The sequence below is a fragment of the Papio anubis genome, chromosome 20 (genome assembly GCF_008728515.1).
Source record: "Papio anubis isolate 15944 chromosome 20, Panubis1.0, whole genome shotgun sequence".
Classification (NCBI taxonomy): domain Eukaryota; kingdom Metazoa; phylum Chordata; class Mammalia; order Primates; family Cercopithecidae; genus Papio; species Papio anubis.
Window position 1 is genome coordinate 23,565,693 of NC_044995.1, and position 25,809 is coordinate 23,591,501.

Consider the following 25,809-nt stretch of genomic DNA (forward strand, 5'->3'; position numbering starts at 1 on the left):
AAGAAACACTGCATTTAGTTTGTTAACTAAGAAAACAATACATGTATACAAGAGTAACAGATCAGAATTACAACAACTTAGAAATGAGGTGACAACGCAGGAAAGAGAAATTTTTTAAAAAAATTCCATAATGAAAACTGTAGTGGGTTGGACGGTGACTCTCCCAAAAGAGGTATGTCCATGTCCTAACCCCCAAGGTCACTGTGACTTTGACCTGACTTGAAAACAGGGTCTTTGCAGAGGTAGTGAAATCTGCAGACCAGGAAATGGCTCTGGGTTATCCAGGCGGGCCCTCCCTCCAATGAAACGTCCTTTATAAGGGGAACAGAGAAGAGGAGGTCATGTGAAGATGCAGGTAGAGAGAGAGCTACAGTGGCTGCCGGCTGAGACACAAGGACGCCGGGCGAGCCACAGGCCAGGTCACCTTCTGGAGGCTGCAGAGGGGCACAGCCCTGCTGACACCCTGACGTTGGACTCTGGCATCCAGGAACATGACAGAAGAAATGTGTGTGGCTTTAAGTCACTAACTCGGTGGTAATCTTTTACAGCAGCCTGGGAAATTAACACAAAAGATACTGCCCTAAGGGAAACAGGTGAAAGGGAGAGAAATTGTATGCTCAAAAAGAAATGAAGAAATTAATAAAAAGGGATTTGAAAGAAAATTTAAAAATCCTTAACTTTGCAATTCTATCTGCATCTTATTACAGAATTTTCCTCAAAGAAATTATCACGAATGTCTTGAAAAGATTCATGTAATCACTGTATTATTATTATTATTATTATTTTAAAAATTTGTTTGTAGAGACAAGGTCTCGCTATGTTGCCCAGGCTGGTCTTGAACTCCTGGCCTCAAGTGATCTGCCCGCCTCAGTCTCCCAAAATGATGAGATTACAGGTGGGAGCCACTGTGTCCAGTCACTGCATTATTTTTAATGGCCCTCAAATAGAAACATTTTCTGAAAATATAATTGAAAAAAAATCCTTAAACTGTCATCCATTACTGAATTTGATCTTGGCTTATAAATACGCTGGGGCCCTGAAATAAGGCGCCTTGTAAGGACGCATGCCTCTGGTTGGATTAATGGTGGTATGTTAATACTGATCACTGGAAGACATCATTACATCTACTAAGATCCTGCTTAACAAATAAAACACATTTATTAACATGACCATTCGTCAGAGGACACAAGGATCTTTAACCGAACCTACTTTAATGTATCCAAATGAAGGTAGGGCTTGGCTGGACAGTTTCCTGGGCATGTCCGTTTCTGGATTAATACGGTGTCGGTCAGGACAGATCCTCTTGTCTCTGAAAATGAAATGACTAGATTTACCATAAATAAGTAATAATTGTTAATGTGAATTTTAATGCTTTCTTCAGAAAATTAATCTGCAACCTAAGTCAGAGAACTTTTATTCCAAACACCCTAAAAATTGAATAACCACAATAAATATTTCAGATGACATTAATAATATATAAATAAGTACAAATGGATTTTACATTTTAATTAACACTGAATAAACTCAGTAAGTTACTTCATTATTTCTCCAGCAAACTTTTTTTATTTTTTTTTAAGAGTTTGGTCTCACTCTGTTGCCCAGGCTGGAGTGCAGTGGCAAGATCATGTCTCACCACAGCGTCTTAACTCCTGGGCTCAAGAGATCCTCCTCCCACCCTATTTCTCTAGACATTCTAAAATGCATTATGTAAATGGACAAAATATATTTTCAAAATAAAGACTGAATTACAAATACATTGCCATAATACACAACAAAAGCCAATCGACCTCTAACCCAGAAGCCATTCCTTAACTACAATGCTGCTTCCACATTGAGAAAAAGTTGAAATTGTCGTTTTAAAAGTCAGTATTTGAGGCTGAGCACTGTGGTTTGTGCCTATAATCCCAGCACTTTGGGAGGCCAAGACAGGCAAATCACCTGAGGTCAGGAGCTCGAGACCAGCCTGGTCAACATGGTAAAACCCTAACTCTACTAAAAATACAAAAATTAGCTGGGCATCATGGCGGGCGCCTACTTACAGTCCCAGCTACTCAGGAGGCTGATGCAGGAGAATCGCTTGAACCCAGGAGGCAGAGGTTGCAGTGAGCCAAGATGGTGCCACTGTACCCCAGCCTGGGTGACAGAGCAAGACTCCATCTCTAAATAAATAAATAAACAAATAAAGTCAATATTTGGCTGGGGATGGTGGCTCATGCCTGTAATCCCAACACTTTGGGAGGCTGAGGTGGGCGGATCACTTGAGGTGAGGGATTTGAGACCAGCTTGGCCAATATGGCGAACCCCATCTCTACTAAAAATACAAAAATTAGCCAGGTGTGGTGGTGCACACCTGTGATCCCAGCTACTCAAGAGGCTGAGGCACAAGAACTGCTTGAACCCGGAAGGCGGTTTCAGCAAGCTGAGATCATGTCATTGCACTCCAGCCTGGGTGACAGAGCCAGAGACTGTCTTAGAAAAAAAAAAAAGTCGGTTTTCTTTAAGCATAAATAGAAGTGCTGCTAGTAACACATTTAATGTACCATAATTCAAAAACGTTAATGTCAACAGTTATCTTTAAATTTAATCCAGCAGCTACGTATCAGACACCCACGTCCCAGCCTCAGCTGTCTGTGTATCAAGCAGTGGTGGTGTGTCTGGATCAGGCAGAGAAGCCCCATGACTGTCAAGGTACCCATGCTCTCCAAGCTGATCAACACAATCAATGCAGTCCCTAGCAAAATTCCACAAGGTTTCTGAAGAAACTAATAGGCTCATTCTAAAATATACACGGAGGCCAGGTGGGGTGGCTCAAACCTGTAATCCCAGCACTTTGGGAGGCTGAGGCAGGTGGATCAGCTGAGGTCAGGAGTTTCAGATTAGCCTGGCCAACATGGTGAAACCCTGTCTCTACTGAAAATACAAAAATTAACTGGGCATGGTGGCACATGCCTGTAGTCCCAGCTACTTAGGAAGCTGAGGCAGGAGAACTGTTTGAACCCAGAAGGTGGAGGCTGCAGTGAGCCGAGATCGCGCCACTGCACTCCAGCCTGGGTGACAGAGCGATACTCCATCTCAAAAAAAAAAAAAAAAGATACAAAAAATAAAATGTATGTGGAGGTGCAATGGATTTAAAATAGCCAAACAACCTTGGTGAGGACCAAAGCTGGAGGACTCGTACACCAGCTCCTAAGACTTGCTATGAGAAAGTGTAGTACTGGTATAAAGTTAGACCAATAGGCCAATGTAACAGAAGAGAGTCCAAAAATGGACCACATATACCATCACCTGGCTTATGGCAAATGCATTAATGCAGTGAGAACCAAATGATATTTTAAAAAAATGATGCTGGAGCAAACCATTATTAATATGGAAAAATCAAACCTTGTCCCAGATTTCACATTACACATATAATTTTTTTTCTTTTTTCTTTTTTTTGGACATAGGGTCTCATTCTATCGCCCAGGCTGAAGTGCAGTGACACAATCATATCTCACTGAATCCTTGACTTCCCAGGCTCAAGGGATGCTGCTACCCCAGGCTCCTGAGTAGCTGGGACTACAGGCATGTGCCACCACAGCTGGCATGTATGTGTATATGTATATATACACACACACATACACATATACATATATATACACACACACATATATATATATACATACACATATATATATATAATTTTTTTTTTTTTTAAAGAGACCAGGTCTCTGTGTGTTGCCCAGGCTGGTCTTGGAACTCCTGAGCTCAAGTGATCCTCCCACTTCAGCCTCCCAAAGCACTGGGATTATAGGTGCGAGCCACCATACGTGGTCATACATACAAACTAATTTAATATGAATTATAAGTGTAACTGTGAAAGCTAAAACTACAAAGCTTCTAGAAATATAGGAGAGTGCCTTCATGACCTTGAAATAGACAATTTTTTTTTTTTGAGATGGAATCTCACTCCGTGGTCCAGGCTGGAATGCAGCGGCACAATCTCTCACTCTGTCACCCAGTCTGGAGTGCAGTGGTGTGAACTTGGCTCACTGCAACCTCTGCTTCCCAGGTTCAAGTGATTCTCCTGCCTCAGCCTCCTATGTAGCTGATTACAGGTGTGTGCCACCACACCCAGCTAATTTTTTTGTTTTTTTTTTTTTTTTTTTGAGACAGAATTTTGCTCTGTCTCCAGGCTGGAGTGCAATGGCGTGATCTTGGCTCACTGCAACCTCTGCCTCCAGGGTTCAAGTGATTCTCCTGCCTCAGCCTCCCGAGTAGCTGGGACTAGAGGTACACACCACCACGCCCAGCTAATTTTTGTATTTTTTTAGTAGAGAAGGGGTTTCACCATGTTGACCAGGATGGTCTCCATCTCTTGACCTCATGATCTGCCTGTCTCGGCCTCCCAAAGTGCTGGGATTACAGGCATGAGCCACTGCACCTGGCCGAGATAGGTAAATATTTCCTATAAGCACACAAAAAAGTAACCTGAAAATACTTCATCGGGCTGGGCACAGTGGCTCACGCCTATAATCCCAGCACTTTGGGAGGTCAAGGCAGGCGGATCACGAGGTCAGGAGATCAAAACCATCCTGGCTAACATGGTGAAACCCCGTCCCTATCAAAAATACAAAAAAATTAGCCAACTTGGGAGGTTGAAGCAGGAGGATGGCGTGAACCTGGGAGGCGGAGCTTGCAGTAAGCCAAGATGGCGCCACTGCACTCCAGCCTGGGCGACAGAGTGAAATGCCATCTCAAAAAACAAAAAACAAAAAACAAAAAACTTCAACAAAATTTAAAATGCCTGTTCATCATCAGCAGAGTATTAAAAGAGTGAAAATGCAAGCCACAGCTTGGAGGAGACATTCTCAGTGCACATATCACACAAAGTACTTACGTTGGGTATACATAAGCTACTCCCCCTACAAACCAAGAGAAAAAAGATAAACACTCCCTGTAAAAACTGGTCAAAAGACCTCAACAGGCACTTCACAAAAAGAGGATGGCCAACTGTCCCACAAGCCTATGAAAAGATATTCAACTTCATTAATCATTAGGGAAATGCAAATTAACATCGCAATGGTTTACCACTCCACCCCTACCAACATTAAGTGCTGGTGAGGGTGGGGGACAACTCAGGCTCTCTCAGACAGTACTGACCAGACCAGAAGATGGCCAGATGCTTTGGAAGAGTTAAACGCATGCCTACCCCATGACCTGCCACTTGTACTCCAGAGCACCCAAGAGAAATGGGTGCACATTTCCACAAAAGACATGGCCAAGAGTGCTCCTAACAGCTTCAAACATCTTAGCCTGATAGTGGAAACCACCCACAGGCCCAACAACATGAGAATGGATACACACACTGTGATACAGTCATACAACAGAACACTGAGCTACAAAACAAACCACAGATACACACAACAACACAGACGAATGTCACAGACACGAGGCTGAGAGAAAGAAGCCAGACACGAAAGAGAACATACCACGATGCCATTTCTATGGAGTTCAAAACCAAGCAAAATTAATCAACACTGACGATCCTGCAGAGGGGAGGGCACGTGGGGAAGAGTGCGAGGGAACCCCCGGGCTGCTCCCTCAGAGTGGGTGGTGGCTTCTACAGATACATGACAATTCACCACATTGCACCAGTTGTGCACTTTACTGCAGGTTATACATCAGTTTAATTAGAAACAAATCACTGGCTTACTTGCAAAAACCAAAAGCCTTCAGATACGGACAAAGAAGTCTTCCAGCTTTCTTATCCTCTTTGGCTTCCAGAACTCCTGCGGTGAACTCGTACAGCTCTGCGGGGACCTTGGCGTCCGCTCGCTCCAAGTAGCGCAGGATGCCCACTGCGTGGCTCGCATCTTTCTCCGTCAGCAGCAAGACAGATTTGGCTTTCTTATCTCCCTGTTCTGCAGGAGAACCCTGAAAATTGGGGGTGAATAAACCCTGAAAATTGGGGGTGGATCATCTATATCCCAGTCTGACTGAGGAAACCTTGTGGACTCTGAGCTTATCATGACACAGAAGATGCCAGTAGAATATGGAAGAGAATAAAAATTCACCAAACCTGTTCTGCGTGAAAATGATCTGACATGCAATACAGGCGTCCACCAAACACTTTCGGTGAGGCAGGGAAGCTGAAGTGAATTACACACGTGGCATCGGTGATGGCCAAGAGTGGGACGCAGTCGTCCGTGAGGGCTGCAGAGAGGGAGTCTGACAATGTCACATGCGCTGGAGTTACCACACATACTTTAACCAGCAGTTCCCGCGGCCACACTGCGGTAGATTTCCGTATCACATTTTACTTTTTTGGATGCAAAGAAACTTCTTCCCCATTTTTTCCCCAAAATGCCACAGCCCAGTGCTTAAATTCCAGAGAAAAGTGGTCTCCTTTTTAGCCTGAAAAATGTCTCTTATCACAAATCCAAGTGGCCCATATATTTTTCACTTATTCTATACATGTTGACTTTTATATTTTTAATATTAAATTTAGCAATCATGCATGACTATATATATATATATATATATAGCTTGAGGCTCACTATCATAATATATATGATCATATATATTATATAATGGTGGCTGCCCACTGACATGAGAAATTTACCTCAACATCAAAATCTTAGTGGAGGTTAATTTTTCATTTTGAAATTAACATCCTGGCTAACACGGTGAAACCCAGTTAACACTGCTAATAAACTCTTAGTAAACCTGGGGAATAATGAGAAATCTGGAGACGAGATACATAAATGAATGAAAGATAGGATTCCTAGCTCAGCCTTCACAAAATAGAAATAGAAATTAAAACACTTACCTAATATAATTTGAGAGCCAGAACTTAACTTCTTCTTCCACTGTTCTAAAACATTTTGTAAGTTAAAAATCATCTCTTTATGCATCTTCAAGCAAAATATTGAATTGCTTTCTACTACCTAAAGATGAAACGAAAGAGGCCAGGCCACAGTCAGGATATAGGCTGGAAGCCAATTGTTCCATCAATAATTGTCAATGTAAAGCACTTTAAATGATTTCTGAGGGCACTACCTCACTGATCCCATAATTCTTAAGAATGAGATGATTATAAACTGAAATATATTTCCAAAATTCAGTTGTTTTTGTCTAAACTCTTGCTCAAGTGAAACAAGGAATCTTTTGCTAAAACTATTTTGCTTCCTTTTAAAATAACACAGCTATACTTGTATACACAGACACATACACACAGACACAACAGATAGAAAGTCCTTGTTGACCACAGTATCCTGTAACTATACTTCTAGCTCACTGTTGCAGAAAGGTAGATGTACTATTAACTATTTGGTAGTTGGCTCCATTTCTACGTTTTACCACTAATATGTACAAAATAAAACTGAATAAATCTTTAGCCAATTTATTTGTTTTTTGGCTATACGATATCTTTTACTGTTATCTTCTCAATCTTCTTCTTTTTTTTTTTTTTTTTTTGAGACAGGGTCTCACTATGTTGCCCAGGCTGGTCTTGAACTCCTGGCTTCAAGCCATCTTCCTACCTCGGCCTCTCAAAGGGCTAGGATTCAGGCATGAGCCACCTCAATCTTCATAAACAGAGGGTACAGAAGATGTTGTCATGTCTATAAATTGATACTTTTAATACTCCACCAAGACAAAACTGCCCTGCCCTGGGGAATGCTGCTGCAGGGGAAAGGCCCTGCCCACCCACCTGGTTCCTCCCCAGCACCAGGCCTCAGCCTCCATGTTCTGTGAGCAGACCCCACCTCCTCTTCTGATTGTTGTTAACTTGTAAAACTGTACTTCCCTGCCACACAGTCGACTACCCCAGTAATTTTGTGATGACTTGAGATTCAACCATTTGAAACAAACGGAACATTTTTTATATGGAGATGGGCTCACCTTACACACTATTTCTGTTTCAGCTACAGAGCAGGTGAAGATCAAGGTCTTTTGTGCCTGACTTGGAATGAAATCAAGAGCTTGGAGTAAAGTAGAAGTCTTTTCACTTTCTAGGCAAAGATGTACTACCTGGTAATGAAGCACAGAAACGATGTGACTTTTTAATATTCTAGGTGCTCCAGATCCACTTTCCATAGGTGTTGGGATTTTAATAGAAAAGAATGTATAGGAAATCAATATATATTTAAATATTCAACTACAATTGTATTTCACTCATAATTTATATATGAAATCAAAGTTGTAATTGTTTAATAGTAAGCCATGAAATAAGAGTTACTTGCTTGTGTTCATCAGCCCCCCACCAACACACACACACACACACACACATATACACACATACACACACACACACACACACACAGAGAATTACCTGTTGGACATTGCCATAGAGAGCAGCCTCTTCCATGGCTGTGATTACAATGTAGGGATCATTCATGAACTCTTTGATGAGATGTTCTATATGTTTGTTCCAATGAACTCCAACTGCAACAATCTGATGTGGTGCAGATTCCCTTTCTTCAACTTCAATATTTTTTTTGAAGTTATCTAATATAGCAAACATCTGAAAAATTAGTATAATTAATTTCGTTTTCATTTCAAAAGAGTAAGAACTAGTGTGACAGAACATAAAATGTTAGGGATTGTGTATTTTCTGTTCTCAGAGTGGTGAAAGTCTTTCAAAAATAAAAGGAAAAGGCCGGGTGTGGTGGCTCACGCCTGTAATCCCAGCACTTTGGGAGGCTGAGGCAGGTGGATCATGAGGTCAGGAGTTCGAGACCAGCTCGGCCAACACGGTGAAACCCCGTCTCTACTAAAGATACAAAAAATTAGCTGGGCATGGTGGTAGGCACCTGTAATCCCAGCTACCTGGAAGGCTGAGGCACAAGAATTGCCTGAACCCGGGAGGAGGAGGTTGCAGTGAGCCGAGATTGCACCATTGCACTCCAGTGGGTGGGACTCAGTCTCCAAAAAAAAAAAAAAAAAAAAAAAAAAAAGCAAAAACTAAATAGGAGAAAATGTCAAGTTTAAAGTCAACAAATATCCTACAATCTCCATTATAAACAAAACTAAAGCACAAGCAACATCTTGGTAAACATGCATAACAAACTAATAAGAGATTAATGTTCTCGCATAAAAACTTCTAAAAACTGATTAGCAAAAGATGATCCTACCAACAGAAAATAAGAAAAGGAAATGAACAAGCAACTCAGAGTGAATACAAATGATCAATACGAATTAATGTTCAACCTAAAAACTAATCAAGGAAATATAAATTAGGCTGACAAGATCCCACTGTTGGCCAGTTAGACTGGAAGAGAAAGCTGGGCCAACCCTGCTCTGGCAGCGGTGTGGATAGCCTGGCACATGGCTGACAGGAGTGCACATCAGGTCATGCTTTCAGAAAGGACGCTGCACAGAGCAGTGCGCCTAGATACCTGTTTTACAAAAATCAGAACCTGAAACTTCAGAGGAGTTCGGGAACCCTGCACAGCCCCATCATCAGTAACAAAGCCTGGACTGGAAACTGGGGCCATCATTGCTTCCAAGTGCATGCCCTTGATGATCGTGTGACACTGCTTCCAAGAAAAGCCTTACAAGAGCTCAAAGCCTATGACCTATGAAACCCCTCTTAGGAATCCATCCTAAAGGAAACAGGTGCAAAAAACATGCATGTTCTGTAGCCATACACGTATACAAATTATGTTGAATGTCCAAAATTAAGACAGTTTTAAAACAAATTCTGTGATGTCCAAAGAACTGCATACTGTATGGCCAGTAACCACCAGGCTGTGGAACAGGAGGCAGTGTCCCTTACACTGCCACGCCCTGCACAATGCAGGCTACAAAATGGCCTGTAAAACAAGCCCCTGATGTTATTAACTATATGTATCAACAAACACAAGAATTCAAAGAAAAAGAAGCAAGTACTCCAAAATAGTAAGAGGGATTCCTTCTGAGACTATGGCTCTGGGGGCTGGGTTTTTCAAGTGCTCTTCTCCATGTCTTAAATTTTCTAAAATAAAAATCATTACTTCCGTAATCAGAAAAATTTTATCTTAGGAAATCTCTAGGAAAGAATGTTTGCACTTCAGAAAGAACTCTAACATTGGGAAGGAAATTGCAGATAACAACTTTCTTCTTAATTATAGAAGTTAAAGCATAAAATTTGTTTAGATTAACCAATGTATTCCCCAACCAGACACTTTTCCTCCTTCCTGCTGTCAGTTAGCGTGTTAATCACACCTCTCTTCCGAGTGGTGAAGACCTTAAGCCACGCTCACCTGTTCATTAGCTTCCAAGAGGAGCACCTCCACCTCATCCAGGATCAGGTGGCAGAGCCTGAGGAACAGCAGGCTCTGACAGGCGAGAAGCCTCAGCAGGCTGTATGGGGTCGTAACAATCACATCACCTGCATTTAAAGGAAAAAGTGAACATTTTCAATTTTCCACAGGTTTTTCTAAGATTTCCTCTGCTAAGAGTCCACATACTTTTCAGAAATGCCTTCTAATGAAGTAAAACACTGTTTCTGTCCTAGTCAATCCCATATGCCCAGCATCTAACAGTTTAAGTGTTGAGTGAAAAAGTGATAAATGAATGAAATGACATAGTTTTCTCAGTGAAGCAGATGTAAGTCAAGATCAAGCCTTTGTAATTGATACTGTTGGGAGCTGGGAAGTAGGTCTGGACTAGTGACTGTGAGTGTGTTGTCACACAAGCCGTGTCACTGCGGACCCAGGCCCGCCTGGCCAGGCTCTACTGTCTTCTGTAGGGAAGACAGTGAAAAGGATACTTTCACCTTTATAGCTGTTTGAAAAGGATACTTACAGCCCCTTGGAAGCTTCGTATTTTTGGCTTCCTCTTTATGGAGCCCGATTGTTAATAGCACAGGATGAAGAGGCCTGGAGGACATACTATATTCTCCCAATAATTCAAAAATAAATTGGGCCTTCTTCCACCCAGGGCACACAATGACTGCAAGAGGCTGCGAAGACAGACAAATTCAAATGACTCCAGACAGTAGTTAGGAATTCAGCATCCACATGTGAAACATCAAGAACATATCCTTGCACAGAAGCAGCACCCTGTAAGTTTCTGCTATAATCATCACACAGGTCGGAAAAGTGATGATATAATTCATTAAAACAGATTTAGACACATTGAGTCATATTTTCTGAGAGTCTCAACGAAGCACTTCACAAGTATTCATTCATTTGGCTCTTAAGATGCTCTTATGCAGCAGAGGCTATCACTGCTTCATTTCATAGGTGAGGAATTTGAGGCACAGAGAGGTGAAGTCAGTCACCCAAGTCTGCATGGCTAATACATGGTAGCAACAGGATTTGAACCCAGGCAGTCTGGCTCCAGATCCCCTGCATGGATCCTAAGCACTAGAATGAACTAAATGCCTCTTGAAAGGGGCCCTAAAAAAGACGAACCCTGGCTGGGTGTAGTGGCTCACGCCTGTAATCCCAGCACTTTGGGAGGCTGAGGTGGGTGGATCACCTGAGGTCAGGAGATCGAGACCAGCCCGACCAATATGGTGAAACCCCATCTCTACTAAAAATACAAAAATTAGCCAGGCTTGGTAGTGTGTGCCTGTAGTCCCAGCTACTCAGGAGGCTGAGACAGGAGAATTGCTCGAACCAAGGAGGCAGAGGTTGCAGTGAGCTGAGATGGCGCCACTGCACTCCAGCCTGGGTGACAGAGTAAGACTCTATCTCAAAAAAAAAAAAAAAAAAAAAGACGACTAACCCCTCTTCCTTAGGAGACTATCTTCTGAAACCAGCCCTCTGCAAGCCCACAGGTAACTCCTGAAGCTGCACTGCCTGCCAGACACCTTCCTGGACACACACCCTCCAGTAACCGAAGACAAGCTGAGGATCCTCTTTCATTCACACAGATCCAGGTGGGCCCAGCTTCCAGGCACAGGCCTGAAAGCAGGCTGACCATGGAGGCGTGGAGAAAGCTGGGGGCCACAGGGATGAGACCTGGACATCCCTTTCTGCCCTGAGCCAGGGTTCGGCCTCAACATAAACGACTTCTCATCAGTTGCTTCTCATTAGTCTGCTGCTAAGTAAATTGGGAGACAGAAACATATCCATTAATTTGATTAAATCAATTCAAAACAACAGATGCAACATTTTTTATTTATTTATTTTTTTTTTTGAGATGGAGTTTCGCTCTTCTTGCCCAGGCTGGAGTGCAATGGCGCGATCTTGGCTCACTGCAACCTCCACCTCCTGGGTTCAAGCGACTCTCCTGCCTCAGCCTCTCGAGTAGCTGTAACTACAGGCATGTGCCACCACATCCAGCTAATTTTTGTATTTTTAGTAGAGACGGGGTTTCATCATGTTGGCCAGGATAGTCTCAATCTCAACCTTTGTGATCCACCTGCCTCGGCCTCCCAAAGATTATAGGCGTAAGCCACCGCGCCCAGCCAACAGATGCAACTTTCTAAAGGGAAATCATAAAACTGCATGGCATGGTTAGAAAAATGAGCTAGTATCTTTTCTAACTGCAACCCTATGTCTCCTTACTGCTGTTTTTCACTGGTGGAGCCCTATCTGGAGCACCCTCAGTGCCAGGCCCCGAGATGCAGGTTCCACACCCATCAGGCTCCTAACAGCCGCGACCCAGCAGCACAGGGCCATGCCCCACATCGTTTACCTTTACGCCGCTCCTCTCTTTCCCATCACCTCTTTCTCGGTGATACGGTTTAGCTCTGCATCCCCGCCCAAATCTCATGTTAAATGTAATCCCCAGTATTGGAGGTGGGGGCTGGTGGGGAGTGATTGGATCATGGGGGCAGTGTCTCACGAACGGGTTAGCACTGTCCTCTTGGTGCTGTTCTTCTGAGATCTAGTGTTTAAAGGTATGTGGCACCTCCATCTCTCCCGCTCCTGCTCCAGCCATGTGTCACACCTGCTCCCCCTTAGACTTCTGCCACGATTGTGAGTTTCCTGAGGCTTCCGCAGAAGCCGAGCAGATGCCAGCATCATGCTTCCACTCCAGCCTGCAGAACCATGAGCCAGTTAAGCCTCTCTTCTTTATAAATTACTCAGCCTCAGATATTTATAGCAATGCTAGAACAGACTTAATAGTCATTCTGAGGTTTTCCCACATGGGAAAAGTTAAGGAGGATTATGAAGCAGGGTGGGGAGCTAGGAAATGACTGACAGAGCACGGGACAAGGCAGCGGAAGCTCAGACTTCAACCCCACTCCTAGCCCTGTCAGGGGGAAATTTACCGCAGTAACTCTTCCTGAGCCTCATTTTCTCCTCCGTGAAATGGTGAGAACAACGCATGGCCTGCCCATCTCATGCTGCTGCTGTGATAGTTAGATAGACTCAGGTCCATGACAGCGTTTTAGACACTTGATATACATTTCTTTTTTTTTTTTTTTTCTGAGAGAGTTTCGCTCTTGTTGTCCAGACTGGAGTACAATGGTACAATCTCAGCTCACTGCAACTTCCACCTCCCAGGTTCAAGTGATTCTCCTGCCTCAGCCTCCAAAGTAGCTGGGATTACAGACACGCCACCATACCCACCTAATTTTTATGTTTTTAGTAGAAATGAGTTTCACCACGTCAGCCAGGCTGGTCTCGAACTCCTGACCTTAGGCGATCCACCCACCTTAACCTCTCAAAGTATTGGGATTACAGGCGTAAGCCACCATGCCCGGCCTCAACATCCATTTCTAAGAGCTTCAGCCAATGGCCCACAACTAGAGGCTCCAGGTGAGAATCAGTGTGAGAGCATCAGTAACTGGAATGGGGAAAGGACACTCTCCCATAGGACAGTTTCTGGCCTGGAAGTTTGAAAACCAAACTGAGTAACGGATGACCTTCCCCAAAGGTGAGGTGTATAATTTCAAAATAAATATTTAACCCATTTGGTTGTGAGGCAAAACTGTCTTTGACTTACTCCATTTCTACTTGGTAATGACTTGTAGCAGGCCCCTGTTTGCAAAATTGTCAACACGGGTAGGAGGTAGAGCAAAGGGCTGCTTTCACAGTGAGAAATGACAACCACATCACAGCCACGCGCTATGGGAGGCCAAGAGTAAGACTCAGTGTGGCTGGGGCCCGGAAACTTATTTCTTTGAAGAGCCTACAAAACAGAAACAATCAAAAACCAAAATAAGGTAGAGAAAACTAACAAAAACTCCATTGCATGGCTCATTTCACTCCAAAAAGCACTATACATTGCCAAACCCAGTATTTTCCAAGCCCTAACTTGTTAAGTTTCCCCAAATCTTTTCTCAGTACCAACCTCCTGTTAAAAGACTCTTGCTTTTTCTCCTATTAAGACTCCCATTAAAAGATTCTTGCTAGGCCGGGCGTGGTGGCTCATGCCTGTTATCCCAGCACTTTGGGAGGCTGAGGCAGGTGAATCATCTGTAGTCAGGAGTTCTGAGACCAGCCTGGCCAACATGGTGAAACCCCACTTCTACCAAAAATATAAAAATTAGCTGCGTGTGGTGGTGCACGTCTATTATCCCAGCTACTCCAGAGGCTGAGACAGGAGAATCACTTGAACACAGGAGGGAGAGGACGCCATGAGCGGAGATTGCGCCACTGCACTCCAGCCTGGGTGACAAAGCGAGACTCCATCTCAAAAAAAAAAAGAAAAAAAAAAAAAGGCTGGGCACGGTGGCTCACGTTGTAATCCCTGCACTTTAGGAGACCAAGGCGAGCGGATCACCTGAGGTTGGGGGTTCAAGACCAGCCCGACCAACATGGAGAAACCCTGTCTCTACTAAAAATAGAAAATTAGCTGGGTGTGGTGGCAGGCACCTGTAATCCTAGCTACTCAGGAGGCTGAGGCAGGAGAATGACTTGAACTCGGGAGGAAGAGGCTGCGGTGAGCTGAGATCACGCCATTGCACTCCAGCCTGGGGAACAAGAGTGAAACTCCATCTCAAAAAAAAAAAAAAAAATTCTTGCTTTAATTTTCTAAATTAAAAGTATCCAACAGACGGCCCATTGACAAGAACTTAAAGTTCACTGGATCAAAGATGCGGCTTTTCCTCCTCATTATCCTAATAAGCTGCCAGTCCATCAGCTTCACTTACAAAGCTTTTTTAAAAGATAGACTTTTATTTGCTTATTTTTCTATGTAACTGTCACTGAAACCCAAATGTTCCAACAGAGTTCTCCACCCACATGGATAGGATCTTCCAAATGGCGGAGCTCATCGGCACCATGAGCTCTGTGAGGTCCTCTCAAGTCCTGAGCCCTAGCTGCAGTCAGGACCGACCATGCTCTACACCTGGTATTCAGCAACTATCCTGGGATCATCCTTCACCATCACCCTTTGTCTGCAAACTCATGTGGTCATCTTTCTCGGGTTACTTCTTTGTTTTGGTAGAGAACATATTTTAATATCTTCTTGACAAAGGGTAGAAGGGAAGTACATTTTTTTAAGACTGTGTGTGTCTGCAAATGTCTTCATTCTACCCTCATACTCCATCCACAGTTTGAGTATGGACCTCTGGTTCCAAAGAGCTTTCCATCAGAATAATAATAATAATAATTATTATTATTATTATTATTGGAGATAAGAGTCTCATTCTGTGCCCAGGCTTCTGTGCAGTGGCACGATCTTGGCTCACTGCAACCTCTGCGTCCCAGGTTCAAGAGATTCTCATGTCTCAGCCTCCCAAGCGACTGGGACTACAGACAAGCACCACACCACGCTAATTTTTTGTATTTTAGTAGAGACAGGATTTCACCATGTTGCCCAGGCTGGTCTCGAACTCCTGAGCTCAGGCAATCAGCGCCTCTGCCTCCCAAAGTGCTAGGATTAAAGGCATGAGCCACCGCGCGCGACCTCATCAGAATTTTGACATCAGTGCTCATCTGGTGCATTGTGGAGACATCTGAAGCCATTCTGATTCCTGGTCCAGTGTGTAGGACCAGTTTCATCTCTCTTGAAGCCTTCATAATCTTTAGATTCCCTTAACTTAGATGCTTCAGAAGAACATTTCTAATCTCTTTCTTCAGCAGGTGTTCTGGGCCTATGATGGGTAGGACCTCCTAATCTGGAAATTCTTGTCCATTAGTTCCAGAAAATATTCCTATGTTAATCTTCAGAAAATTTCCTACCATCTTCCTTCATTCTTCCTAGAAATCCCATTTTCAGATACTGGACCTCAAACTGACCCTCAAAAATTTTTCCTCCTATTTCCATTTGTTTGCCTTTTTTCTCTACTTTCTGATAGTTAGCTTCTCCTTTATACCTCAAACATACTAGTGATTTTTACATTTTTCTATATTTTGAATTTCCAAGAACCTTTTTCTCTGCCTGTTCCTTTTTAAAATATCCTATTTTAAATATCCCCAGAGAGAAGACATTGCATCCCTTTAACAGTAAGCTGTTATGGATGCAACATCTTCTCTGTGGGGATATTTATTCTCTCTGGGGATATTTATTCTCTAACATTTTCTGTTACTCAACTGCATTGTTTGTTTCCTTGAGGGTTTGTTTTGGTCTTTTTTTTTTTTTTTGAGACAGAGTCTCGCTCTGTTGCCCAGGCTGGAGTTCAGTGGTACAATCTTGGCGCACTGCAACCTCCGCCTCCTGGGTTCAGGCAATTCTCCTGCCTCAGCCTCCCAAGTAGCTGGGACTACAGGCATGTACTACCACACCTGGCTAATTTTTGCATTTTTAGTAGAGACGGGGTTTCACCATGTTGGCCAGGCTGGTCTCAAACTCCTGACCTTAGATGATCTGCCTGCCTTGGCCTCCCAAAGTGCTGGGATTACAGGTGTGAGCCAGTGCACCCAGCCTGGTCTTTTTTTTTTTTTTTTTTTTTTAAGGTGAAGGTTTTTTTTTTAAGGTGAAATTTCCATGATCCCTGATGTCTGTTCATGGTGGAGAGCAAGACACTAATGCCCAACTAGAGGCTCTGGGGACTCTTGTCATCACAAGTGTCACCTCACTGCAGGAAGACACAGCGGCAAGCAGGACCTGTTCGTGGGAGAATTACAAATAGCATCATCTGAAGGTCATTTCTCTAGGGCCATTCAAGTTTCTCCAAAAAGAGCCTCCAACCTTGCTGCTGAGAACAATACAAGCTGGCTGTGGGTGCTCAGGAGACAGAGCTGGCGGTTCATGCTCCCCTTGCAAAGTGCTCCTTCCCTGCAGAGGCAGCCACACTCAGTCTCCTGCTTTCATCTTGTAAGACTGTGGAATCTGCCCACTTCTCTCTCACGCTATTTGTCCCAGTTGTTTTATCTTCCTATCTTAAAAAAATTTTTTTAAACTTTTTTTAATCAGGAAAAAGGTAGATAAACATGTATGATCAATTTTCCAAATGAAACCATAGGTGTGTGAGACAATTTTGAAAAGAACGGTTGGGGAGTGCATTACAACTGCCCTGGTGGCCTGCTGCTCCTCCCACAGCCCTGTCCACGGGCATCCTGGAAACCTGACTGCAGAAGGGGCTCACGGTTACACAGCAGCTGCCTCACAAAACACTCACTCACTCACTCCTAAGAAGCTAACCTGGATTTAAGAATAAATGAGAGATTAGGCCAGGTGTGGTGGCTCATGCCTGTAATCTCAAATAAAAAGATAACTTCAAAAGCAAAGAAATTATACAATGCAACCTTAGAACCATTTGAAAATCCTTCTCTATTAGAAAAAGCTGGCATTCTTGATAAATAGTTTTAGAGCACTTTTACCTTCTTCAGGTCTGCTGACAGCGGCGACGAATCAATGGTTAAGCAGGGCTCAATCTTGTTTCGGAGCACTGCCACAGGAGGCTGCAGGCCCTTCAGCTTCTGCAACTGAGAGAACGTGTGCATTAGACAACCAGGGTCTGCCCTGAGGCGTCAGCAACTTCATGGAAATGAAGAAAATACAGATTTCAGTGTAAACACCTGGGTTTATATGCTTACTTAAACAAACAAACAAACAACCAACCAAAAACCACACTACTAAAAGGAAGACTGTTTATCATCCAAAAAACAAGGAACAATTTCTCAGAAGCAACAATCCATTCGATTGTTTCTAAAAGGATGTCTTCAGGTAAAGTCCCCCATCTAAGGAGTTTCCCTTCTAATCTCAGTTCTGGAGGGAGGAAGGAGAAGGATTTAAAGAATAAACCGTTTTCTCTCTCTTTTTATTTTACTTGTTTAAGGGCCTGTAATACCTGCTGGAGATCAGAGATTCCATCAGCTCTCAAAGGATCAGGATTTAAAAACTGCAGTAATCTGTAAGATAGTTAAAAGAAGAATGTGAAGAAAAAGGTATTTGTTTCCTCAGTTGAGCTATTCTTTTAGTTCTTCCTTGATAAGAGAGAGCAGGGACTGCACAGCCCAAGCTCAGCTGTACAACCGCTGCCTGTTCTGTTCTGCTTGGTTTATGAGGCATGAGGGCTGTGGTACCTGTGCTGCCACAACCTTGCCACCCAGGTCCCCGTGAGAGTATCTGAGGGGCCCCAGCCGACCTCAGGAGCCACTAGTGTACTTTACTATCTTTATTTTATGGATGAGAAAACAAGAGCAGATAGGACTTATCCACAATCACCTCTGTTGAGAGGAGAAGAAATCTGAAACTGCTTTCCTCTAGATCCAGCCCAACCCCAATGTGGATAAGGTCAGTGGCAGTCACAGAGAAGTCACAAGCCACAGATGTCCGGGGACTCCAGGATAAAGATGGTGGGTTATACACATGGCAAACTGCACTCCTTCCTAAAGCCCCATTCCTGTAAATGTATTTTTCTTTTCTTTTCTTTTCTTTTTTTTTTTTTTTTTTTGAGATAGAGTTTCGCTCTTGTTACTCAGGCTGGAGTACAGTGGCACAATCTCAGCTCACTGCAACCTCCGCCTCCCAGGTTCAAGAGATTCTCCTGCCTCAGCCTCCTGAGTAGCTGGGATTACAGGCGTCCACCACCACCACCACACCCAGCTAATTTCTGTATTTTTAGTAGAGACAGGGTTTCACCATGTTGGCCAGGCTAGTCTTGAACTCCTGACCTCAGGTGACCCGCCTGCCTTGGCTTCCCAAAGTGTTGGGATTACAGGTGTGAGCCACTGCGCCTGGCCCTATAAATGGACTTTTAAATGTAAAAGCCACAAGACCCAACTGTCGTCAGCTGATGAATGGGTACATGAAATATATTCCATGCACACAATGGAATATAAGTCGGCCATGAAAAGGCATGCTGTGCTCATTTATGATATGGCAGAGGTGAGCCTTGGGAAACACTGTGTGCAGTGAAACCAGCGTCACCAAGGCCCACACACCATATGATCCCATCCATATGAAATGTCCTGAACAGGCAAACCCATAGAGACTGAAAGCAGACTGCTGGCTGCCAAAGGATGTGGAGGGAGGAAAATGGAGAGTGATCGCTAATGGATATGGACTTGTGTGGTTGCAAACTCTGTGAATACGCTAAAAATCACTGAATTGTACACTTGAAAAAAGGGTACATGAATCATATCTCAAAAAAGCTATGTTTTAGAGACAATATTCCAGAACAGAATGTTAGAAGCTAAAAAACAGATGGACAAACTGGTAACAGCCCCAAGACAGTTGAACCTGAGCCAGCCACGGGAGGCCTGACCCTATCTGCAGAGAACAACCTTCAGAAAGCTGAGGAATTAGGGGCAGGCTCCCTGGCTGCAGCAGTGTGGCAGAGCAGGAAGCCTCTGCATCACCTTACACTGCTCCACACCAGACTGCCACTCACCCCAAACCCTAGGAAGCCCAGGGGCTGATTCTCTGGAGAGGATAAAGCAGAGCTTTCAGGACTGGGGGCTGTAGGCCTAGCTGCAAACCAAGGTACTGAACTGAAAAGAGGGAGGCCAAGCACACACAGGACAGTGAGACCCAGCCTGTGCCTTCCACTGAACTCCCAGGACACAGGCAGGTCTTTAGCCCCGGGGGCCAGAGACAGGAGAAGCCTTCCCTTGGGCATCTGGACGGAATTCAGAGGTCCCTGCACTCACAGCAGCTCGCTCCCCTGTGAGACCCACAGCCCACAGGCTTGGTACACTCAGAGACCCTCACCAGCTCACTGGGCCTCTACGTTGAAATACGGGCAGACAATCGAGGACCGCATGACGTCTAAGGAAAGCCTCCAACCTTAAAAACCGAGTAATGCACCCTGCAAGAAAAAGAAACAGTGTAGGGAGAAGAAAACTCCCCCACCAAAATCATTAGTCTCCTTAGAGAAATGAGAGAAATTATCATATATGTGAAACAAGGACAGGACATGATTAGAAAGAGAAAAGAGAACAAAAGGTAAATCCTTGCAAATTAAAAACGTGATATTAGAAATAAAAAACTCAATAAAATGAGTAGAGGACAAAATTGTAAAAACATTCCAAAAAGTAAAGCAGGCTGGGTGCAGTGGCTCACACCTATAATCCCAGCCTTTTGGGAGGCCGAGAGAGGGAGATCACTTGAGGTCAGGAGTTTGAGACCAGCCTGGCCAATATAATGAAACCCTGTCACTACTCAAAACATAAAAATTAGTCGGGTGTGGTGCTGGGCACCTATAATCCCCGACTGAGGCAGGAGAATCACTTGAACTCAGGAGACAGAAGTTGCAGTGAGCTGACATCGCACCACTGCACGCCAGCCTGGGCAACAGTGCGAGACTCCGTTTCAAAGAAAAAAAAAAAGGAAAAAAAAGTAAAGCAAAAAGACAAAGAGATTTAAAAAAGAGCAGACACTTCCAAGATGGCCAAATAGGAACAGCTCCAGTCTATAGCTCTCAGTGAGATCGATGCAGAAGATGGGTGATTTCTGCATTTCCAATGGAGGTACCTGGTTCATCTCACTGGGACTGGTTGGACAGTGGGTGCAGCCCATGGAGGGCGAGCCAAAGCAGGGTGGGGTGTCACCCCACCCGGGAAGCACAAGGGGTTGGGGAATTTCCCTTTCCTAGCCAAGGGAAGCCATGAGTGACTATACCTGGAGGAGCAGTACACTCCTGCCCAAATACTGTGCTTTTCCCACAATCTTCACAACCGACAGACAAGGAGATTCCCTCCTGTGCCTGAAGCCGTGGGTCCCACGCCCATGGAGCCTTGCTTGCTGCTGGCCTGCTGGCGCAGCAGTCTGCAATCGACCTGGGACGAGTGAACTTGGTCGGGGGAGGGGCATCCACCATTGCTGAGGCTGAGTAGGCAGTTCTGTGCTCACAGTGTAAACAAAGCAGCAGGGAAGCTCGAACTGGGCGGAACCCACCGCAGCTCAGCAAGGCCTACTGCCTCTCTAGATTCCACCTCTGGGGGCAGGGCATATCTGACCCAAAGGCAGCAGACAACTTCTCCAGACTTAAACGTCCCTGCCTGACAGCTTCAAAGACAGCAGTGGTTCTCCCAGCACAGCACTTGAGCTCTGATAATGGACAGACTGACTCCTCAACTGGGTCCCTGACCCATGTGTAGCCTGACTGGGAGACATCTCCCAGTAGGGACCAACAGACACTTCATACACATGGGTGTCCCTCTGGGATGAAGCTTCCAGAGGAAGGATCAGGCAGCAATATTTGCTGTTCTTCAGCCTCTGCTGGTGATACCCAGGCAAACAGAGTATGGGGTGGACCTCCAGCAAACTCCAACAGACCTGCAGCTGAGGGGCCTGTCTGTTAGAAGGAAAACTAACAAACAGAAAGGAATAGCATCAGCATCAACAAAAAGGACATCTACGCCAAAACCTTATCCACAGCTCACCAACATCAAAGACCAAAGGAGGATAAAACCACAAAGATGGGGAGAAACAAGAGCAGAAAGGCTGAAAATTCCAAAAACCAGAACGCCTCTTCTCCTCCAAAGGAACACAACTCCTCGCATGCAAGGGAACAAAACTGGACAGAGAATGAGTTTGATGAGTTGACAGAAGCAAGCTTCAGAAGGTCGGTAATAATAAACTTCTCCGAGCTAAATAAGCATGTTCTAACCTATCGTAAGGAAGCTAAAAGCCTTGAAACAAGCTTAGACGAATGGCTAACTAGAATAACCAATGTAGAGAAGAGCTTAAATGACCTGATGGAGCTGAAAACCACAATACGAGAACTTTGTGACGCATGCACAAGCTTCAATAGCCAATTTGATCAAGTGGAAGAAAGTAAAAATTAATGAAATAAAGTGAGAAGACAAGATTAGAGGAAAAAAGAGTAAAAAGAAACAAACAAAGCCTCCAAGAAATATGGGACTATGTGAAAAGACCAAATCTACGTTTGATTGGTGTACCTGAAAATGATGGGGAGAATGGTACCAAGTTAGAAAACACTCTTCAGGATATTATCCAGGAGAACTTCCCCAAACTAGCAAGGCAGGCCACCATTCAAATCCAGGAAATACAGAGAACACCACAAAGACACTCTTTGAGAAGAGCAACCCCAAGACACATAATTGTCAGATTCACCAAGGTTGAAATGAAGGAAAAAATGTTAACGGCAGCCAGAGAGAAAGGTCAGGTTACCCACAAAGGGAAGCCCATCAGACTACCAGTGGATCTCGCTGCAGAAATCCTATAAGCCAGAAGAGAGTGGGGGCCAATATTCGACATTCTTAAAGAAAAGAATTTTCAACCCAGAATTTCATATCCAGCCAAATTAAGCTTCATAAGTGAAGGAGAAATAAAATCCTTTACAGACAAGCAAATGCTGAGAGATTTTGTCACCACCAGGCCTGCCTTCCAAGAGCTCCTGAAGGAAGCAGTAAACATGGAAAGGAACAACAGCTACCAGCCACTGCAAAAACATGCCAAATTGTAAAGATCGACACTATGAAGAAACTGCATCAATTAATGGGCAAAATAACCAGCTGGCATCATAATGACAGGATCAAATTCACACATAACGATATTAACCTTAAATGTAAATAGGTTAAATGTCCCAATTAAAAGACACAGACTGGCAAATTGGATAGAGAGTCAAGGACCCATCAGTGTGCTGTATTCAGGAGACCCATCTCACGTGCAGAGACACACATAGGCCCAAAACAAAGGCGGGTGGAAGATCTACCAAGTAAATGGAAAGCAAAAAAAAAATAAAAATAAAAAAGTAGGAGTTGCAATCCTGGTCTCTGATAAACAGACTTTAAACCAACAAAGATCAAAAGAGACAAAGAAGGCCATTACGTAATAGTAAAGGGATCAATTCAACAAGAAGAGTTAACTATCCTAAATACATATGCACCCAATACAGGAGCACCCACATTCATAAAGCAAGTTCTTAAGAGCCCTACAAAGAGACTTAGACTCCTACACAATAATAAATGGGAGACTTTAACACCCCTCTGTCAGTATTAGACAGATCAACGAGACAGAAAGTTAACACGGATATCCAGGACCTGAACTCAGCTCTGCACCAAGCGGACCTAATAGACATCTACAGAACTCTCTGCCCCAAATCAACAGAATATACATTCTACTCAGCACCACATCACACTTATTCTAAAATTGACCACATAATTGGAAGTAAAACACTCCTCAGCAAATGTAAAAGAACAGAAATCACAACAAACTGTCTCTCAGACCACAGTACAATCAAGTTAGAACTCAGGATTAAGAATCTCACTCAAAACCACACAACTACATGGAAACTGAACATCCTGCTCCTGAATGACTACTGGGTAAATAACAAAATGAAGACAGAAAGAAAGATGTTCTTGAAACCAATGAGAACAAAGACACAACGCATCAGAATCTCTGGGACACATTTAAAGCAGTGTATAGAGGGAAATTTATAGCACTAAATGCCCACAAGATAAAGCAGGAGAGACCTAAAATTGACACCCTAACATCACAGTTAAAAGAACTAGAGAAGCAAGAGCAAACGAATTCAAAAGCTGGCAGAAGGCAAGAAATCACTAAGATCAGACCAGAACTGAAGGAGATAAAGACACAGAAAACCCTTCAAAAAAATCAATGAATCCAGGAGCTGGTTTTTTGAAAAGATCAACAAAATAGATAAACCACTAGCAAGACTAATAAAGAAGAAAAGAGAGAAGAATCAAATAGACACAATAAAAAATGATAAAGGGGATATCACCACTGATCCCACAGAAATACAAACTACCATCAGAGAATACTATAAACACCCCATGCGCAAATAAACTAGAAAATCTAGAAGAAATGGATAAATTCCTGGACTCATACACCCTCCCAAGACTAAACCAGGAAGAAGTTGAATCCCTGAATAGACCAGTAACAGGTTCTGAAATTGAGGCAATAAGTAATAGCCTACCAACAAAAAAAAAGTCCAGGACCAGACCGATTCACAGCCAAATTCTACCAGAGGTAGAAGGAGGAGCTGGTACCATTCCTTCTGAAAATATTCCAATTAACAGAAAAAGATGGAATCCTCCCTAACTCATTTTATGAGGCCAGCATCATCCTGATACCAAAGCCTGCCACAACAACAAAAAGCTGGAGTCGCAACAAAAAAAGAGAATTTTAGGCCAATATCCCTGATGAACATCGATGCAAAAATCCTCAATAAAATACTGGCAAACCGAATCCAGCAGCATATCAAAAAGCTTATCCACCATAATTGAGTCGGCTTCATCCCTGGGATGCAAGGCTGGTTCAACACACGCAAATCAATAAATGTAATCCAGCATATAAACAGAACCAACAACAAAAACCACATGATTATCTCAATAGATGCAGAAAAGGCCTTCGATAAAATTCACCACCCCTTCCTGCTAAAAACTCTCAATAAACTAGATATCGACGGAATGTATCTCAACATAATAAGAGCTATTTATGACAAACCCACAGCCAATATCATACTGAATGGGCAAAAACTGGAAGCATTCCCTTTGAAAACCGGCACAAGACAAGGATGCCCTCTCCCACCACTCCTATTCAACATAGTATTAGAAGGGCAGGGCAATTAGGCAAGAGAAAGGGCAGTATCTGGCCAGGGCAATCAGGCAAGAGAAAGCAATAAAGGGTATTAAAATAGGAAGACAGGAAGTCAAATTGTCTCTGTTTGCAGATGACATGAAGATGACATGCAGATGACATAGAAAACCCCATCATCTCAGCCCAAAATCTGCTTAAGCTGATGAGCAACTTCAGCAGTCTTAGGATACAAAATGAATGTGCAAAAATCACAAGCATTCCTATACACCAATAACAGACAAACAGAGAGCCCAATCATGAGTGAACTCCCATTCACAATTTCTACTAAGAGAATAAAATACCCAGGAATCCAACTTACAAGGGATGTGAAGGACCTCTTCAAGGAGAACTACAAACCACTGCTCAAGAAAATAAGAGATGACACAAACAAATGGAAAAACATTCCATGCTCATGGATAGGAAGAATCAGTATCGTGAAAATGGTCTTACTGCCCAAAGTTATTTATAGATTCAATGCTATCCCCATCAAGCTACCACTGATTCTCTTCACAGAATTGGAAAAAACTACTTTAAACTTCATATGGAACCAAAACTGAGCCCACATAGCCAAGACAATCCCAGGGAAGAAGAACAAAGCTGGAGGCATCACGCTACCTGACTTCAAACTTTACTACAAAGCTACAGTAACCAAAACAGCATGGTACTAGTACCAAAACAGATACATAGACCAATGCAACAGAACACAGGCCTCAGAAATAACACCACACATCTACCGCCATCTGATCTTTGACAAACCTGACACACATAAGCAATGGGGAAAAGATTCCCTATTTAATAAATGGTGTTGGGAAAACTGACTAGCCATACGCAGAAAACTGAAACTGGACCCCTTCCTTACACCTTATACAAAAATAAACTCAAGATGGATCAAAGACTTAAACATAAGACCTAGGACCATAAAAATCATAGAAGAAAACCTGGGCAATACCATTCAGGACACAGGCATGGGCAAAGACTTGATGTCTAAAA

At 43.5% G+C, this 25,809-nt stretch overlaps 1 protein-coding gene across 3 annotated transcripts in view; it reads right to left on the reverse strand.

Annotated features, from left to right (window-relative positions):
- The window catches only part of TDRD12 (tudor domain containing 12), a 103,360-nt gene that overhangs the window by 20,580 nt on the left and 56,971 nt on the right, over positions 1 to 25,809 (reverse strand). For 2 of the 3 annotated variants that reach the window (XM_003915285.4, XM_009194090.3), the window contains exons 12-22: positions 18,101 to 18,161; positions 17,631 to 17,735; positions 13,867 to 14,052; positions 10,768 to 10,924; positions 10,224 to 10,351; positions 8,312 to 8,503; positions 7,882 to 8,010; positions 6,809 to 6,926; positions 6,059 to 6,192; positions 5,693 to 5,913; positions 1,210 to 1,309 (exon numbers count right to left, since the gene is read on the reverse strand). In XM_003915285.4, the coding sequence (XP_003915334.4) occupies positions 1,210 to 1,309; positions 5,693 to 5,913; positions 6,059 to 6,192; positions 6,809 to 6,926; positions 7,882 to 8,010; positions 8,312 to 8,503; positions 10,224 to 10,351; positions 10,768 to 10,924; positions 13,867 to 14,052; positions 17,631 to 17,735; positions 18,101 to 18,161 (1,531 nt within the window). The remainder of the gene's footprint in view (positions 1 to 1,209; positions 1,310 to 5,692; positions 5,914 to 6,058; positions 6,193 to 6,808; positions 6,927 to 7,881; positions 8,011 to 8,311; positions 8,504 to 10,223; positions 10,352 to 10,767; positions 10,925 to 13,866; positions 14,053 to 17,630; positions 17,736 to 18,100; positions 18,162 to 25,809) is intronic. The other variant, XM_009194091.3, reaches the window with a different exon arrangement.